General features: G+C 43.8%; 1 protein-coding gene across 1 annotated transcript in view; it reads left to right on the top strand.

The window, feature by feature from the left end:
* The window catches only part of SLCO3A1 (solute carrier organic anion transporter family member 3A1), a 213,351-nt gene that overhangs the window by 183,180 nt on the left and 11,197 nt on the right, over positions 1-18,974 (top strand). The window contains 2 exon segments of the mRNA XM_038420176.2: positions 5,440-5,615; positions 15,461-15,525. Coding sequence (XP_038276104.1) covers positions 5,440-5,615; positions 15,461-15,525 — 241 coding nt within the window.

Here is an 18,974-nt window from a genome sequence, read left to right on the forward strand (position 1 = left end):
GGGCCAATCAGAGGTGAGCATTGACAGCTCAGTCATGAATGAGACATGATAGGTAGGGTGAGGGTTGACTGTGAAGGGCCTCGCTGTGTTTTCGCACCTAAGGGTGAGAGAAACTGAGTACCTCATTTTTTATTCTCTCATGCAAATGTCTGTTAGCTCTGGCCATGGTCTGTTGGGATCGTCTCTAAGTGAGGAGGGAGCTCCCTTCTCCTCTCCACCATTGATGGGATGCTGTGCTCTTGGGTGCACATGTGGTGCTTGTTTCCTCTTAGCCCAGCCATAGCTGAGGCTCTGTGGGAAGCCACATCATGGACAGAATCACTCAAAGGGACACCACAGGCACAGCTACGGGACGGTCTGCACTTGCCACCTCTGCCATCTGGCTTCTAGCCTCTCGAATGTGATGAAAATCAGCTGACCCACAGCTCCCTACTGCAAATGCAAATCAGTCAGACACCAAAACAGAGAGAGCACAACTCGAAGGCCAACCAACCAGCCTGTGGCTGAGTCTAGTCCCATCATGGGGACTAGTGGGTTCCATTACCGGCAGGTTATACAGACATCTCGTTTCTTGTTTCTGCTCACTCCCATTTCTCCTTCCCTTGTTCCTCCCCTCCCTCCTGCTGTCCCCCAGTGCTGCCTTCCCCATTTCCTCTTCTCGCTCCTTCCCTCCATTTCTTCTGTTTCCTCTCCTCTTTCACTCACTTCCTGTCCTCCTCTCCTCTCTGAGTCAACACCAAGAGCAGGGGGGCAAATGAAGAGCGGGGCCTCCAGCAACCCCCTGAAATTAATAGCCATGGGTATTCTGTATCCCCAAAATCTAAGGGTTTATTTCATTTAGAAAATGCAAACCCTCTCTGTGTGAAGGAGACTTGCTATTTGGGGTCTCAGAATCTCCTACGATACCTGTTAAGATAAGGAATCTCTTACAATATCTTGAGCCTCTCCTTTCCATTCTGTAATGTGTGGACAGTTCGGATTGGTCTTAAAACACTCCAGCAGGAAATGTAAATCCGCACTTCTCAGGGAAAATTCTCCCCTTCTCCATTGTGCCAAAAGCACAGATAGGAGAGTCCAGAGACGTACCCGCTGTGCTGCTGGTGGGTGCGCGGGAGGGGCAGGCCACTCCAAAGAGCAGGTTGGTGCTTTAGGAAAAGAGAGAGGGGAGATATCGAACCCAAATGGTGAGGTGCTAGCAAAGCCTTGGTTCCTTCCCTGAAGGGCCTAATGGACCTGGAGGTGCCAGGAAGCTGAGAGGAAAGCTCCCGACTAACAAGTGAAGAATCACCACAGCAGCTGAACAGAAATCTTGTCTCCATTATCTCCTTTGCTCCGTGGAGCCGCGGCATTGGTACTTTGACTTCTCGGCCATCTTTACAGAGTCAGAGAGTGTCAGTAGGCAGGTGCTACATTGTCAATTTTTACTTGCCAGAGGGAGTGGCATCTATGACAGTGACAGGTGAATTTGGATGGCCCTCCGTTTAGCCCTCTAGTTAGTGCATTGCTAGATGTCTCTAAGTGCCCCTCTGGCCCAGACAAGCAGAATTCTGGCAACTGAAGGTGACCCTTCTCTGTCTGTGTTCATCTCCAGATACATCCTCATGTCCTCACTTTGCTTTTACACCATCCTTTCCCAAGTCAGACTCATTCAGTAAGGGTTCACCATTCTGTGAGTAAACTGCAACCTCTACCTCAGGGCATTGCAAGTAAACTGTACAAGGACAAGTGGGGGGCGGGAGAGGGGGACAACAAATGGGCGCATATTTGGACTTGTTCTTTACTTCCCTGATTTCTGGCTTTCCACTCCATCATCTGAGTTTTTTTCATTCTACTGAGATGAGTGAAATGGTTTCTGAGCTACCAAAGTGCTTAGCTGCAAAGGAGATAGCACGATGCCAACTCCTGGATCTTCATGTTATAGCTAAGAAAATAATTTTATCCAGGATCATTGGATGCAAAACTGCAGAAGCCGTACATGTTAATCTCGTGCGTTTCCTCTGCCATTTGCCTTACAACTAGCACTTCACTCCAGTGTGATTGTTTTGACAGCAAAATTTTTGGCACGGAGCAAAGTGTCAGTAGGAAAGAAGCATCCTCCTGATGTGCCAAAATCATTCATTGGCAAGGAGAAAAATAATGCTAGCTAGTGGCAGGGTATAAAAGTGGCATTTACAATGTATTGCTCAAAGCAAACCAGTTGCTCCTTAGAAATGAGCATGGTAAAGAATATTCAGACTCTCTCTCTCCAGGAATTGTTTCTCTCTGCTATGTAACTATCAGAGCTAACCTGCTATAAGCATATACCCATCCAGCAAAAGTCTCCCTCTCTCTTCCTCCCTTTCCTCTTTCTCACTTGCTCTCTCCAGTTTAACCTCTTCACTGGCACCATCATCTTGGCTTTTTCGAAGTAGTGGTGTTGGACATGAATTAATGAAGCAATAGCATCCTCTGGAAAGGACATTATCAAGAATCATGGACCAGTTTGGCCATGTAATGGCCCTGAAGCAACGCCAAATTGCCACACCAGGCTTTAAGCCCATAATCCAGAAAATGACCTGTCTAGAGGGTTTTGTGGCTATTATATTTGTGTGATGAGTCAAGAGTTGCTTTTTACTGGGGGATAAAATTCTCTGAATGTTTTATTTAACTTTACTGCACTGTATGTGTCCAGTCATGTATCTCTGCTTTCCCTTTCTGTGAATGTCTCTAATGGTAGTTTGTAATCTACTGAGTTATTCTGCCTTTCTCGTATGAATGCAATTGTTCTTTGTGATGAAGCTGGTCTGCAGAGAGGCTTTGGGTTTATTAGTGCTAAAGGGGCGTAGGAGTGGCACTTTCATTTCAGTGAATTCTTTTTTCTAACCAGTCCTCTACTCTCAGTGACCTTTGTGAGTTAAGCCATTGTCCATATATCTTTTTTTGTTTCATGGTGTTGTTTTTCTATTTCCCCTTTGGCTAGGGGCATATGAATTCCAAATCTAATGTTGTAGCACTGAAGTCTTAGAGATTCACATCAACATGCCAGCCTGTTCCTAACCAATCAGAGCCAGGTTTTTAAAACCACAACACATGGGTCATTTGCACACATAATTTCCACAAGAAATTGAGGCCCTTGGGTGTGCACATTTTGTACATGTGCACGTTCAAAAATCTCGTTCCCGGTGCATGAGCGGTTGAGCTGCAGAAAGACAAAAGTTCCATTTACAACAGAATGGTGATGGGATTGCAGAATAGTTCAGGAAAATCAATAGCAATTTGGCACATGCAGCAAAATATTGCCTCTTCATAGAAGAGGATGAAAGTTAGTGTTCAATGTCGGTGTATTACTATAGCACATGTTACAGTGTCAGTAACAAAGGATCAAAGGTCTCCTAGGGAAGAACTCAGAAGAGCACCAAAAAAATTGTTGCATTCAGTTCTGTTTACATTAAAGTACTTTGGGATAACACCTTTGGTGCACGGTGATTGAAATGGGGCAGAGGGGAGAAGGATCAGACAATGGAGCTACACACACAGGGACTGGGGGATATGCCATGAGCTTCTTACAGATGGAGTAACTGCTGTTTTGATCTGAATTGCCAGCATCCAGGAGGATTCCTGGCCAAATCAGATTCCAGTTACTATGCAGTCCCTTGTCACTCTCTCTAAAGTAACTAAAGCACAGTCTAGCCCTTTACTTACCATAAATGTAGGGAGACTGGATTCTGACCTCATGCTAGCTTTATTCTAGTTTAATTACGTTGACTTCAATAGAGTTACATCAGATTTGGATTCACGTAAGTAAGAGCAGAATTGGGCTCGCTGCACAGAAGAGATGGGTCTCTCCTTCCAACTGCATATAAGTCACATGGAATGATCAGCCAGTTCAGTGCACAGGGATGTGACCCACTTGGCTTCCTGAACAGTCAGCCATCCCCATAACAGATGGGCTAGCAAAGTTAACGTAGGCCCTGTCTATGCTGGGATTTTTGCACCAGGATAGTTATTGCAATAGGAGCATGTTGGTGCAACCCCCCATGGAGATGCACTATGCAGGGCTTGCATGGCTGAGGTTTACCCTGTTAACTTACCAGGACAAGTCACACCAGTGCAGCTCATCTGCATTAGAGACTTTGCATGGTGTAACTACACCGATATAGTTACACTAGTGTTATTTGCCCTTGTCTAGATGAGCCTTCAAGTGGCCATGTCACTGCTGGGAGAGGGCCTCTTTACATTCATTATTGCCCGTCTGCTGTATAGTCACCTTCAGTCATATCATTAACATTCACCGAGCTCTGAGTTTTTGTTTCTGCCGCACTCCATGCAGTTATTTTAGAAGGCAATGCTTTTGACTCCTATGCAGAGAAAGAGATCAATGTCAGAAAGAATAGACTGGGGTCCCCACGGATCCTTGTATATGTGGAGGCACTGAACTAGAACATGTGGTAGTGTGGAGCCCTAAAGAAACTCCAACATAAAAGCAGAGGAATTTCTATTTGAATATTGGAGGTTTGGTTTTATTTTATTTTATTTCATTTAATTTTTGTGCTCCTTTTTCTTACACGCATGTAACCTGCAAGCCTAGCAGCCTTGCAAAGACAGACAAGCAATGAATCATTTATGGTAGTTTTTGCTGTGTATTCATTAAGGGATTCCTGGCTATTATTCTGTGCCTTAATTGTGCTGACATCCCCGCCATCAGAAATTCCGGGAGGGGTGAGCGCAAAAACATCTGTGACTGGAAAACAAAGCCTCTTTTGATGTCCTGTGCTTGCAGGAAAGATCAAAGGGAATGCGGTCGCTTTTTCCTCCTTCTGATCGCATATTGATAAACTTTATCTTGTCTGACTGCAGCTTTCAGTTCTGTGCAAATCCTTCTAAACTAGATGGCATCTGTTAGCCCTGTAATACCCTTGTGGTTGGTTCCATAATCACTAGTGTCTCTCCCGCCTTCCCTTTCATACCTAGCTCACTGTGAGAGTAGGCACGCATCCTGGTATGCTCCCTGCCATTGTTCAAGGCGCCAGAATGAGGCAGTTAAACCCGCAGCAGCAAAATGTGCCTCCTTGAAATGCACAGCAAGGGGTATACTGGGAAGTAGTTGTAACTTTAATATGGCAATATTTTATCATGATGAAGGTACACAGATCCTTCTTTTCACAAGGGTCCAACTTGGTGGTAATTTTCTTACAGACACATTTGTTTGGGACGCGAAAGGATAGGAAGCCAAGAACAAGGAGGAGGAGAAGCTACCCTGCTGGTAGAATGCATTGGAGCTGGAGTTCTTTTGAAAAGCCTTTCCAAACCAGCTCAGCAAGTGACTTATTAGCGGCTAATTAATTGACCGCTGTAGGGTGCACACTTGCCAGTTGGCAAACCCCTCCTTGTAAAGTTCCTGTTGTTTTGGAAAGCGGGCCTTGTTCTCTCTTCACCCCCGTGCCCTGTGCTCCCTTCCAGAATCTCACTGGCTGCTCATGCCTCAGTTTGGTCCCAGCCGAGAACGCTACAGTAATGCATGGAAAATGCCCCAGTCCTGGTTGCCAAGAGGCCTTCTTGACATTCCTCTGTGTGATGTGTGTTTGCAGCATGATTGGAGCCATGGCACAGACACCATCAGTTATCATACTCATCAGGTAAGAGCCATGCTGAGGATCTGATGAGTTGCTTGACTCTCGATCCATCGCTTCTTTCAACTGGCTGCCGCAGATTAATTGAAAACTGAAAGGCTCCTCCCCTGGGTCTAGATCGAGGGGGACTGTGGTGGCCCACAGGCCATGGGTGTGTAGGGAGGATGGACTCCCGGCGCTGAGTGTTTCTGACTACCATTGGAGTTGACAGGAGCCACAGATGCTCAGCAAATCTCAGGATTTGACCTGCTTTGAGTGAGAAGGCACTACAAAATTACCCAATCTTATACTTTCAGCTGCACTGAATTCAGCCTGAGAGTTCCCTTTGGCTTCAATGGGGGCTCAGACCCTCTGAAAACCAGGCCCCTTATTATGTGCTCATCTCCCATTTAGGCACCTGAAAGAAGCAGCTGTAATGGGTTGGGTCACAGAGACTCTTTTGGGAACTGCCACCTGATGTGCCTAGACTACCTCTGAGCCCATTTTCCCTGCCAGTTTAGGACTTCAGTGCCTTGCCTGGTTTGAGCCAGACGTGCTAGCCTGCTACAAACACAGACCCAGGTCTGAATCACGTCCCCCAAAAGCTGCAGGCTTAACTGAAAATAGCTTAAGAAGTGATCCTGTCTCCAGCACTCAGATACCCAACTCCCAATGGGGTCCAAACCCCTAATAAATCCTTTTTACCCTGTATAAAGCTTATACAGGGTAAACTCATAAATTGTTCACCCTCTATAACACTGATAGAAAGATATGTACAGTTGTTTGCCCCTTCAGATATTAATACTTACTCTGGGTTAATTAATAAGTAAAAAGTGATTTTATTAAATACAAAAAGTAGGATTTAAGTGGTTCCAAGTAATAACAGACAGAACAAAGTGAATTACCAAGCAAAATAAAATAAAACACGCAAGTCTAAGCCTAGTACAGTAAGAAAACTGAATACAGATAAAACCTCACCCTCAGATGTTTCAATAAGCTTCTATCACAGACTGGACACCTTCTTAGTCTGGACACAGTCCTTTCCCCTGCACAGCCCTTGTTCCAGCTCAGCTAGTAGCTAGGGGATTTCTCATGATTGCAACCCCCTTTGTTCTGTTCCACCCCCTTATATAGCTTTGGCACAAGGCGGGAATCTTTTATTTCTCTGGGTCCCCACCCCTCCTTCTAAATGGAAAAGCACCAGGTTTAAGATGGATTTCAGTTCCAGGTGACATGGTCACATGTCCTGTGAGACTCCAAGCCTTCATTCCTCCCAGCCTGACTCACAGGAAGGCTTGCAAGAAAACAGAGCCATCCACAGTCAATTGTCCTGATTGATGGGAGCCATCAAGATTCCAAACCATCATTAATGGCCCACACTTTGCATAATTACAATAGGCCCTCAGAGTTATATTTCATATTTCTAGTTTCAGATACGAGAATGATACATACATACAAATAGGATAACCACACTCAGTAGATTACAAGCTTTGTAATCACAGGTTTCAGAGTAGCAGCCGTGTTAGTCTGTATTCTCAAAAAGAAAAGGAGTACTTGTGGCACCTTAGAGACTAACAAATTTATTAGAGCAGAAGCTTTCGTGAGCTACAGCTCACTTCATCGGATGCATTTGGTGGAAAAAACAGAGTAGAGATTTATATACACACACACAGAGAACATGAAACAATGGGTTTATCATACACACTGTAAGGAGAGTGATCACTTAAGATAAGCCATCACCAACAGCAGGGGGGGGAAGGAGGAAAACCTTTCATGGTGACAAGCAGGTAGGCTAATTCTAGCAGTTAACAAGAATATCAGAGGAACAGTGGGGGGTGGGGTGGGAGGGAGAAATACCATGGGGAAATAGTTTTACTTTGTGTAATGACTCATCCATTCCCAGTCTCTATTCAAGCCTAAGTTAATTGTATCCAGTTTGCAAATTAATTCCAATTCAGCAGTCTCTCGTTGGAGTCTGTTTTTGAAGCTTTTTTGTTGAAGTATAGCCACTCTTAGGTCTGTGATCGAGTGACCAGAGAGATTGAAGTGTTCTCCAACTGGTTTTTGAATGTTATAATTCTTGACGTCTGATTTGTGTCCATTCATTCTTTTACGTAGAGACTGTCCAGTTTGGCCAATGTACATGGCAGAGGGGCATTGCTGGCACATGATGGCATATATCACATTGGTAGATGCGCAGGTGAAGGAGCCTCTGATAGTGTGGCTGATGTGATTAGGCCCTATGATGGTATCCCCTGAATAGATATGTGGACAGAGTTGGCAACGGGCTTTGTTGCAAGGATAGGTTCCTGGGTTAGTGGTTCTGTTCTGTGGTGTGTGGTTGCTGGTGAGTATTTGCTTCAGATTGGGGGGCTGTCTGTAAGCAAGGACTGGAAAACAACAGAACGCCACTAGCCATCACCTTCAGCCCCCAACTAAAACCCCTCCAACGCATCATCAAGGATCTACAACCTATCCTGAAGGACGAGCCATCGCTCTCTCAGATCTTGGGAGATAGACCAGTCCTTGCTTACAGACAGCCCCCCAATCTGAAGCAAATACTCACCAGCAACCACACACCACAGAACAGAACCACTAACCCAGGAACCTATCCTTGCAACAAAGCCCGTTGCCAACTCTGTCCACATATCTATTCAGGGGATACCATCATAGGGCCTAATCACATCAGCCACACTATCAGAGGCTCCTTCACCTGCGCATCTACCAATGTGATATATGCCATCATGTGCCAGCAATGCCCCTCTGCCATGTACATTGGCCAAACTGGACAGTCTCTACGTAAAAGAATGAATGGACACAAATCAGACGTCAAGAATTATAACATTCAAAAACCAGTTGGAGAACACTTCAATCTCTCTGGTCACTCGATCACAGACCTAAGAGTGGCTATACTTCAACAAAAAAGCTTCAAAAACAGACTCCAACGAGAGACTGCTGAATTGGAATTAATTTGCAAACTGGATACAATTAACTTAGGCTTGAATAGAGACTGGGAATGGATGAGTCATTACACAAAGTAAAACTATTTCCCCATGGTATTTCTCCCTCCCACCCCACCCCCCACTGTTCCTCTGATATTCTTGTTAACTGCTAGAATTAGCCTACCTGCTTGTCACCATGAAAGGTTTTCCTCCTTCCCCCCCCTGCTGTTGGTGATGGCTTATCTTAAGTGATCACTCTCCTTACAGTGTGTATGATAAACCCATTGTTTCATGTTCTCTGTGTGTGTGTATATAAATCTCTACTCTGTTTTTTCCACCAAATGCATCCGATGAAGTGAGCTGTAGCTCACGAAAGCTTATGCTCTAATAAATTTGTTAGTCTCTAAGGTGCCACAAGTACTCCTTTTCTTTTTGAGAATACAGACTAACACGGCTGCTACTCTGAAACCTGTGATTATGCAAGGCACTGAATTTAGCCGTATAGAGTGGAAATCTGTCAACTTCATGAAAAAACTCGCACAGATACAGACAGACATCATCTTCCTCTCCAAATGCAAACAGATGGACATCATACCGAAAGGACTGAAGGTAAAAAATCCATTACAATCTACATACCACACAGACTATGCTGACAGCTTGTGCCACACACTCTCAAGGAAACTGCGGAACCACCTGATCAACATCCTCTACAGCAAACAGGGAAAGATTAAGAATGAGCTCTCAAAACTGGATACTCTCATAAAGAACCAACTTTCCACACAAACTTCCTCGTGGCTGGACTTTACAAAAACTAGACAAGCCATTTACAAAACACACTTTGATTCTCTACAAAAGAAAAAGGACACTAAGCTATCTAAACTACTATATGCCACAAGGGGCCACAACAATGGTTCCCGTAACCCACCCAGCAATATTGTTAATCTATCCAACTATACTCTTAGCCCAGCGGAAGAATCTGTCCTATCTCGGGGCCTCTCCTTTTGCCCCTCCACCCCCACGAACATGATACAGTTCTGTGGTGACCTAGAATCCTATTTTCGACGTCTCAGACTCAAGGAATATTTCCAACACACCTCTGACCAACATATTAACCCACAGAGACCTTCCTGCCAACACTACAAAAAGAAGGATTCTAGGTGGACTCCTCCTGAAGGTCGAAACAGCAGCCTGGATTTCTACATAGACTGCTTCCGCCGACGTGCACGAGCTGAAATTGTGGAAAAGCAGCATCGCTTACCCCATAACCTCAGCCATGCAGAACACAGTGCCATCCACAGCCTCAGAAACAACTCTGACATCATAATCAAAAAGGCTGACAAAGGAGGTGCTGTCGTCATCATGAATAGGTCAGAGTATGAACAAGAGGCTACTAGGCAGCTCTCCAACACCACTTTCTACAAGCCATTACCCTCTGATCCCAGTGAGAGTTACCAAAAGAAACTACAGCATTTGCTCAAGAAACTCCCTGAAAAAGCACAAGAACAAATCCGCACAGACACACCCCTGGAGCCAGGACCTGGGGTATTCTATCTGCTACCCAAGATCCATAAACCTGGAAATCCTGGACGCCCCATCATCTCAGGCATTGGCACCCTGACAGCAGGATTGTCTGGCTATGTAGACTCCCTCCTCAGGCCCTTCGTTACCAGCACTCCCAGCTATCTTCGAGACACCACCGATTTCCTGAGGAAACTACAGTCCATTGGTGATCTTCCTAAAAACACCATCCTAGCCACTATGGATGTAGAAGCCCTCTACACCAATATTCCACACAAAGATGGACTACAAGCCGTCAGGAACAGTATCCCCGATACTGCCACGGCTAACCTGGTGGCAGAACTTTGTGACTTTGTCCTGACCCATAACTATTTCACATTTGGTGACAATGTATACCTTCAAATCAGCGGCACTGCGATGGGTACCCGCATGGCCCCACAGTATGCCAACATTTTTATGGCTGACTTAGAACAACGCTTCCTCAGCTCTCGTTCCCTAATGCCCCTACTCTACTTGCGCTACATTGATGACATCTTCATCATCTGGACCCATGGAAAAGAAGCTCTTGAGGAATTCCACCATGATTTCAACAATTTCCATCCCACCATCAACCTCAGCCTGGACCAGTCCACACAAGAGATCCACTTCCTGGACACTACGGTGCTAATAAGCGATGGTCACATAAACACCACCCTATATCGGAAACCTACTGACCGCTATTCCTACCTACATGCCTCTAGCTTTCATCCAGATCATACCACTCGATCCATTGTCTACAGCCAAGCGCTACGATATAACCGCATTTGCTCCAACCCCTCAGACAGAGACAAACACCTACAAGATCTCTATCATGCATTCCTACAACTACAGTACCCACCTGCTGAAGTGAAGAAACAGATTGACAGAGCCAGAAGAGTACCCAGAAGTCACCTACTACAGGACAGGCCCAACAAAGAAAACAACAGAACGCCACTAGCCATCACCTTCAGCCCCCAACTAAAACCCCTCCAACGCATCATCAAGGATCTACAACCTATCCTGAAGGACGAGCCATCGCTCTCTCAGATCTTGGGAGATAGACCAGTCCTTGCTTACAGACAGCCCCCCAATCTGAAGCAAATACTCACCAGCAACCACACACCACAGAACAGAACCACTAACCCAGGAACCTATCCTTGCAACAAAGCCCGTTGCCAACTCTGTCCACATATCTATTCAGGGGATACCATCATAGGGCCTAATCACATCAGCCACACTATCAGAGGCTCCTTCACCTGCGCATCTACCAATGTGATATATGCCATCATGTGCCAGCAATGCCCCTCTGCCATGTACATTGGCCAAACTGGACAGTCTCTACGTAAAAGAATGAATGGACACAAATCAGACGTCAAGAATTATAACATTCAAAAACCAGTTGGAGAACACTTCAATCTCTCTGGTCACTCGATCACAGACCTAAGAGTGGCTATACTTCAACAAAAAAGCTTCAAAAACAGACTCCAACGAGAGACTGCTGAATTGGAATTAATTTGCAAACTGGATACAATTAACTTAGGCTTGAATAGAGACTGGGAATGGATGAGTCATTACACAAAGTAAAACTATTTCCCCATGGTATTTCTCCCTCCCACCCCACCCCCCACTGTTCCTCTGATATTCTTGTTAACTGCTAGAATTAGCCTACCTGCTTGTCACCATGAAAGGTTTTCCTCCTTCCCCCCCCTGCTGTTGGTGATGGCTTATCTTAAGTGATCACTCTCCTTACAGTGTGTATGATAAACCCATTGTTTCATGTTCTCTGTGTGTGTGTATATAAATCTCTACTCTGTTTTTTCCACCAAATGCATCCGATGAAGTGAGCTGTAGCTCACGAAAGCTTATGCTCTAATAAATTTGTTAGTCTCTAAGGTGCCACAAGTACTCCTTTTCTTTTTAAGCTTTGTAATGATACCTTACAAGAGACCTTTTGCACAAAGCATATTCCAGTTACATTATGTTCACACTCATTAGCATATCTTCATAAAATCATATAGAGTGCAACGTCACAATGCTCATCTCCCATTTAGGCATCTGAAAGAAGCAGCCAGAGTTTCAAAAGATCTTCGCATCCCGAGCACAGTGGCAGCTGTTGGATGCTGTGCACACGTCAATCACTTTGTCTCTGCAGGTCCCTGTTAGGTTCAGCATGACCACATTCATTGCTGGGGTAGCTCCACTTACTTCAGTGTCTAATACTGACCTGAAGAAAGAATAAGGGAATTGATTCTGTGCAGCTCAAGGGGCAAGGAGGGCTGTGAATCTGGTAAGGAAGGGTCCATTCAGGTATGCTGCAAAGGAAAAGGGCAGACCTTGTTCTCCCCATCTGTCTAGAACCTGTGAAGTGGAAAGGAAATTAGGAAAGTTCTGCTTCTGTTGCAGGGAATAAATGTGTTAAAGCTAAAATCAGTCAGGTGGCAGGATCGCAGCTGCATGAGACCTGCAAGCAGTGGTTTCATGAGGCTTTTTTAGAGATAGCCTAGAGATCCTAGGAGGCTGCAAAAAGAAACCCAAAAAGGCCTAGGGATGGATGTATGTGCTAGTATAGGAAAACATGAACGCATCACCAGAAGTGAAAACTTTCATGCTGGCCCAAATGCTGACATCAGTGGGAATTAGAGATGCTCAGTATCTCTCTGGATTTGGCCCAACATGCATACAAAGACAAAACCATCATCTCCAACTCAATTACTGTGTGCTATTTCCACACACAGAGCTTCTAGGCAACTACACACACACGTAACTGTCTGCCCCCTGAGATGCATGTGCCTACCTACCTTCACCTTTATTCAGAATCACTGCATCCATCCATGCCATTTCTTACAGCCTATTCTAATCTGAGGGGCAATAAGCAGATCCATTCTGTGGCCTGGAAGATTCCAGTAAAGTTCAATCAATAGGGTCTGTATTAGAATCCACTTTTGAGTGGATCTCAGGCAGATCTCTTATGTGAGGGCATGTCTCCCTGCAGAGAATAGAATGAGATATTCCACCTACTAGTTCATTTCTTTCCTGGCATCTGTAGTAGCTAAACGGAAATCAAATTTTCAGCAATCAATATTGTGGCAAAGGTAATTTGAGGCTTGAAGGGTTCTTTGTTGAGAGAAATTATCAGCACTCGTAGGATCCTGAACAGAGTCTTCTTAATGTGCATCTTCAAATAAGACAAGCCAATGGCCAGGTAGGAAAGAGAACACAAGAGAAAAGAGGAAATGTACAAAAACTTCAGTTCACAACCCTTTGAAATTGACAATTCACAGCCATGAAAGTCATATCTTAACTATATTCCTGCCAGAACCACCAATATCTATCATAAATGTACAGAAGAAGAGGTGGTGAAGGGCCTAGTATCACCTGGTGTTCTGGACACTCCACAGGCTTGAATCAATTGGTTCCACAAACCAATGTCACTTGGTATGTGGGTCCCAGATGTTACTGGTGATGAGTTTGAATTAGAACTCCCAGCTCTCCCAGATCAGCCAAAATGAAGCCCATCCCTGGCTGACCCGGTTGCAATTGTGCCGAATGCAGCTGAGCAGGGAAGTGTCTTCTGGTCCAGCCAGCAGGGATATATTCAGAGGATTCATCAGGACATCTGGCTCTTTGCACAATCTTGAAGTCTGGTTTAAATGTCCATACTGTAATCTCAGGCACTGAAGTTTTCAACACAGCCTGGAACCAGATAACTAAGGAGACTATGGGAGATAACTTCATGTCATTCCGGGATGTCCTAACAGTGCTGTGATCAGAGATATAAAGGATGTTTTCAGGACTCTCTGGTATTATTGTTGTTATTTATCCATCACCCAAAGGTGTGGTAAGTGCCACACAGACATAAATTAAGACAGGTGACACCCTGAAGTGTTTACACCCTTAGAGCTCAATCCCGTATCTATTAGATTCAATGGAAAAATTCATACTAACTTCAGTGGGAGTTAGATAAGATCCTAAATATACAAAAACAGATAGAGGAAAAGGAGGAACATTAATGCTGGTTGATAAGTATTTTTCACACAGAAAAATCAGAAAAAAAATCCCTCTTCAAATTTTTCAATGAAAAATGGAAAACTGACAATTTTTCATTTTTTTAACTGAAAAAATTGAAAATTTCAAACAAAAATTTAAAAAGCCATATTTTATTTTAAAAGTTTCAACTGAAAAACTTTAGCCACTTCTAAAACAACCCCAACAAAACAAAACACAACAACCTATGTAAGAAAACTGACTGAGGTTAAGTTTGATAACCCTCTATTCTTCACTTTTTCCCTCCCTTTCCCTTTCCCTCCTTTGAGCCAGGCCATTAACCACTGGAACGCCTTTGCAAGTGTTGAGGTGGATTTTTCATCACTTGTAGTCTTTAAATCAAGACTGGATGTCTTTCAAAATGCTATTCCCCTCCATTGCACATGTACAGCGGGCATCTGTTTCAAGCACAGGTGTCACTAACAATACCTAACAGAGACCATGCAAAGGATTAATAGAAGCAGGGACCGGACACTTTTACGTTTCCTTTCAACACAGACCTTTTCATCAGGGGTTCATTGCCCTACTTCCCTGAATCGTTATGCACTGTGGAACATAAAGTGCTGAATAAGAGAATGCACATTCATGATCAAATTAATCCCTGGTAAAATTCCAGTGACTTCAGTGGGTTTATACCAGTGGCATGACTTTAGCCTATAGCATCATATGAATTATGTGAATGGGAAGTTAATTCTTGTTCTTAAGGTTTCTTCAGAGATTAATGCCAGCCAGATAGAGTGGGTTACATTCAAAGTGAAGGGCCACAGTTAGCCTGGCCTATTATCTTCCCAATTTAAAACTAATCAGAAACTAATCTCACTTTCACAAACATCACCCTGTATGGGCAGGTCGGCGTATCAACCTTTGCTGATCGGGCTGATTTAATAGCTGGACCTGGGAATGAAAAGTTGGTCATTTGTCCTCTCTGCTATTTCACTCACATTCCCCCCACCCCATCTCACACACAATTAAGTTATAATAAAAAGGATTTTGTTGGTTTATATCCTGCTGATTCAAAGCATCGGGGCCTGAAAGGTAATACAGGGATTCTGTAAATGATAATTTACTAGGATGGGATTTGCATTTTTTTCCCTTCCAGTGACAAGATTAGTTCCCATTATTAACAACTCAGCTAAATTCCAGAACCCATCATGCGGCTGCAGTTGCAATTATTTTTCAGGCTTCAGGCAGTTGGTCCAAGGGGGAAGAAAAAGAAAAGAAGCCTGTTAATGATTTTCTGAAGAGGTGACAGTGGCGTTCTGATTGACAGCAAAGCACAGCGACGGGGTTTGTTAATTAAAGCAGTATGATAACAATCTATTTTCCTCTCTCCCTTTCTCCTCTGTACAGAACAGTGAGCCCTGAACTTAAGTCTTATGCTTTGGGAGTGCTTTTCCTGCTGCTCCGTTTGCTAGGTACGTGCAGTGATTTCTTCTTTCTTCCCCCACACCCTGAAAAGTAACTAAATGTTTATATGTGCATCAAGGTGCGAGTGCCCATTGATTCCCCCTCTTTGGATGTTGAATGCCTGTCCTATGTTGCATTTATCAGTGGGGTCTGAAACCAGGAGATCCAAGTCTTTTCTCTGCAGTGCGGATGGAAAGGCCTCCAAGGGTCCTGGCATATGGCTTTCCTGCCATTTCAGTCACGCTCATGTTGGAAATCGTGGTGTTGAGTGAGATAGCCTCCCTCCCAACTAGTTAATTCTCCACAGTCATTATTAACATGTCAGCAGCTTGTGAAATTACTTCTTTATTACTTCTTTATTGTGCTGCTGACTTACAGGGATAAACAATTTCACACCACTTTGAGAATAGGAGCTTTGTTATTCCATTGGGTGGCAGCTGAGTCCTCCTGATCTCTGTGGGAGGAAAGCAAAAGGGAAAAAAAAAAACAGGCTGAATCTGAATACTGTTGCTGGGCTTAATCTCCCATTAAAATACATTTGGTCAAACCGTTCGATCAATGTATGTCTCTTCATGCCTGAATAAAAGAGAAAACATTATCTGTAATTGTCTTTTCCCTTGTAATGGGATGACTGTGGGGGAGTGGGCTTAAAGGCACAGACCCTGTTTCTCAGAACTTTGGACCACATTCTGTCTGATGCATTGCTCTGGGATCCGTCTCGCTGATGTGTTCTGTTAGTATTCTACTCGTGGGTTTCTGCTGATTCAGTGGGCCAGATTTCACTCTCACCCAGTAGGAGCGGAATAGTCCTTTATTCTATGAGTGTTCCCAGTGATTTCACTGAGCAAGGTGCAATTCAATATGAGTAGATATGTCAGAATCTGGCTCAATGTTAGTTTTTTGCAGCGTAGATCCATCTACTGTGTGGTTGTAGTAGAAGGATTTTACCCCATACTATGACAGGGTGGTATAGACGGAAGTGCCACTATTCCAATGAAGCCCTTCAGGACTTGGCTACTCGTTTCTTCTCTACTAGGCGATTATTTACTTGTGCAGTTCATTGGCCTTCACCAAGGCAGCCTGTTTTCTTTCATAGAGAGGGGTTGAAAACCCCACAGTCCCATGTATCCCACTGAATGGTCTCTGAGTCCTTATTTTGCATCAGAATTCTGGTGCCAAGTTTTTCTCTAGGAGCCAGTGAGATGCATGAGCATAAAGGCCCAATCCAGCTTCCACTGAAGTCAATGGGAATCTTTCAGCACTGGTCAAAGGTCTGAAATGCACTCCCTCATCAAAAGCTAAACGCTTTGCTCAGTGCTCAGAAAAGAAGAAAACAGCACAAGCCTTTGGTGGCTGATCCACAGCCCAGGGAAATCACTGGGAGTCTTCTGGTTGACTTGCATGGACTTTGGGTCAGGCCCTTAATGCACGTGTTTCCTTTTGCTGTCCATACTGTTTTAGGTTCTTGTCCTGTTCTCAGCTCTTGCAGGTTTAATGCAGAATCCTAAAAGCAGGACATGGCAGTTAAGCAAGGGAGGGATTTTGATTTTACATTCCAAATGTAAATGTATTTGCGATGGTAGTTACTAATTTTGTATTATTGTAGTTGTATTGTAGCTTATTATTATTGTTGTTTGAGAAGTCTGCATGTATAATTCTGTGAGGGCTAGTTTCTGCCACCCGTACTTAGGATAAGAAGCACCTTACTCTTCCATTAACCCCCTGGACACTGCAGTAACTCTTTTTTGTAGCAAAACACATGCTGCCCTATCACAGCAGAATCCCTGTGGAATACAATAATACAGCCAGGAGGATATCAGCTCAGCTATGGAACTACACGAGGATAAGGTATTACTCAATGTGAGTGAAGATATACAAAATTCGCCCTTAATAATTTGAGGTTTTCTGGGTAGGTTGATTTTAAAAGCATTTTCAGTCACCTTTAAGCTTAGACTTAAAAAGGGACTAATAATAGCTTCTTCTTGAACCAAAGGAGAGTATTAAATATCTGAGGTACAAGACCTGGAGGTGCAATCTGAGTTAATAGATTTTAGTAAGACAGAGGATGCTTCTTTAAACAGCTCTGCAGTTTCTGCTCTAAAATATATATAGCAGCAATTTGTTCAACACTTTGCAATAAGAAGTAGAGCATGATTGAATCTCTTTAATATTCACTGTAATAACATGAAACATGACTGAATTCTCCTGATATTCTGCCGGATGTATTATCTTATTCCATAGGAATTCTGATATGATAGAGCAGCATATTAATGTCTTGGTATGAAAGTGTTACTGTGGTTTCTTAGAAAAGAAACTAAAACAGTTCCGGTGGAGCCCCAATGGTATTGAAAGCTTCAGCTACTGTATAAGAAGCTCTGATATGGGAGATTCTTTTCCAAATACCATCTCACTTCTTCATATATGCTGTCATTGAAAGGACCTGAATCGAAAGTGCATACCTAAATACCCCACTTCTAGTAGCTGGGGAAGTTCAGATCTGGATTGGAACTTTGCATCTCAGGCTTATCTAAAGGTGAAAAAACTTTTGCAAATGGCACAAATCAAACATGTCTGGTAATTCTATCCTGATTGCATTGGCAACTGTCAGCATTAACTATGCATGACTAAAATGGCAAATAGACTTATGAATGACAATAAAATCCTGGACATTTCTCTTCCCAGATGGTGTTTGCAGTTTGTCCCCGAAACATGCAGCTCAAGTGCAATATCTGGCTACCAATGGAGTTTCTGATAGTTTTGTTTTAAATCCAGCCTCCTAGCGTCAATCAGTGTGACACACTGAAAGTGCAAGGCGTGCCCATCGAGCCAGGCTTTGGAGGCCATAAACCTCCCTTAATTCCAAAGCACTCTACCTGTCAAGTCTAGTCTCACTTGTTGGAAGTCTGTAGCCCTTGTCCTTGTGGAGATAGTGCTCAAAAAGGTCATCAACACAAACTGGTTGCTAGGGTTGAAAGTCTTTCACAGCTGTTTTCCCTAAAGACCTCAGTTTATTCATAGCTACTATGCGCTCAGGTTTGGCTCTTGGGGACAATGAAACAGATCCCAAGAGCTTAAGGATCCCAGGGCGTTTTGTTCATGCCAACATCTAGTTTTTACTCTTATAATGGCACTCTAGAGCCAGTTCAGCACTGAGAGAGTAAATTGAATGCCATTCTGCCTTATGTATCATCAACACCACCTGTTAGCTTGGTTCTGGAGCTGAATTTTCAGATCCGAGGTTGAGTGTGTGGTTGTCCAAACTCATTTAAAAAGAAAATCACCTTTTAACTTGCAAATCAACCCAGCTTGATCTGGAAAGCGTTAAGAAAACAAATAGCGAGAGGTGCAGTGTCATTTCTCAGGGCATTACCACACTTTACAGTTGAAGGGAATATCTTTTTATTAGCCAGTTATCTATTTTTATTTACTGGTTTATATCCCTGGTGTTAATAACTGG

Source organism: Dermochelys coriacea, chromosome 10 (assembly GCF_009764565.3).
Source record: "Dermochelys coriacea isolate rDerCor1 chromosome 10, rDerCor1.pri.v4, whole genome shotgun sequence".
Lineage (NCBI taxonomy): Eukaryota > Metazoa > Chordata > Testudines > Dermochelyidae > Dermochelys > Dermochelys coriacea.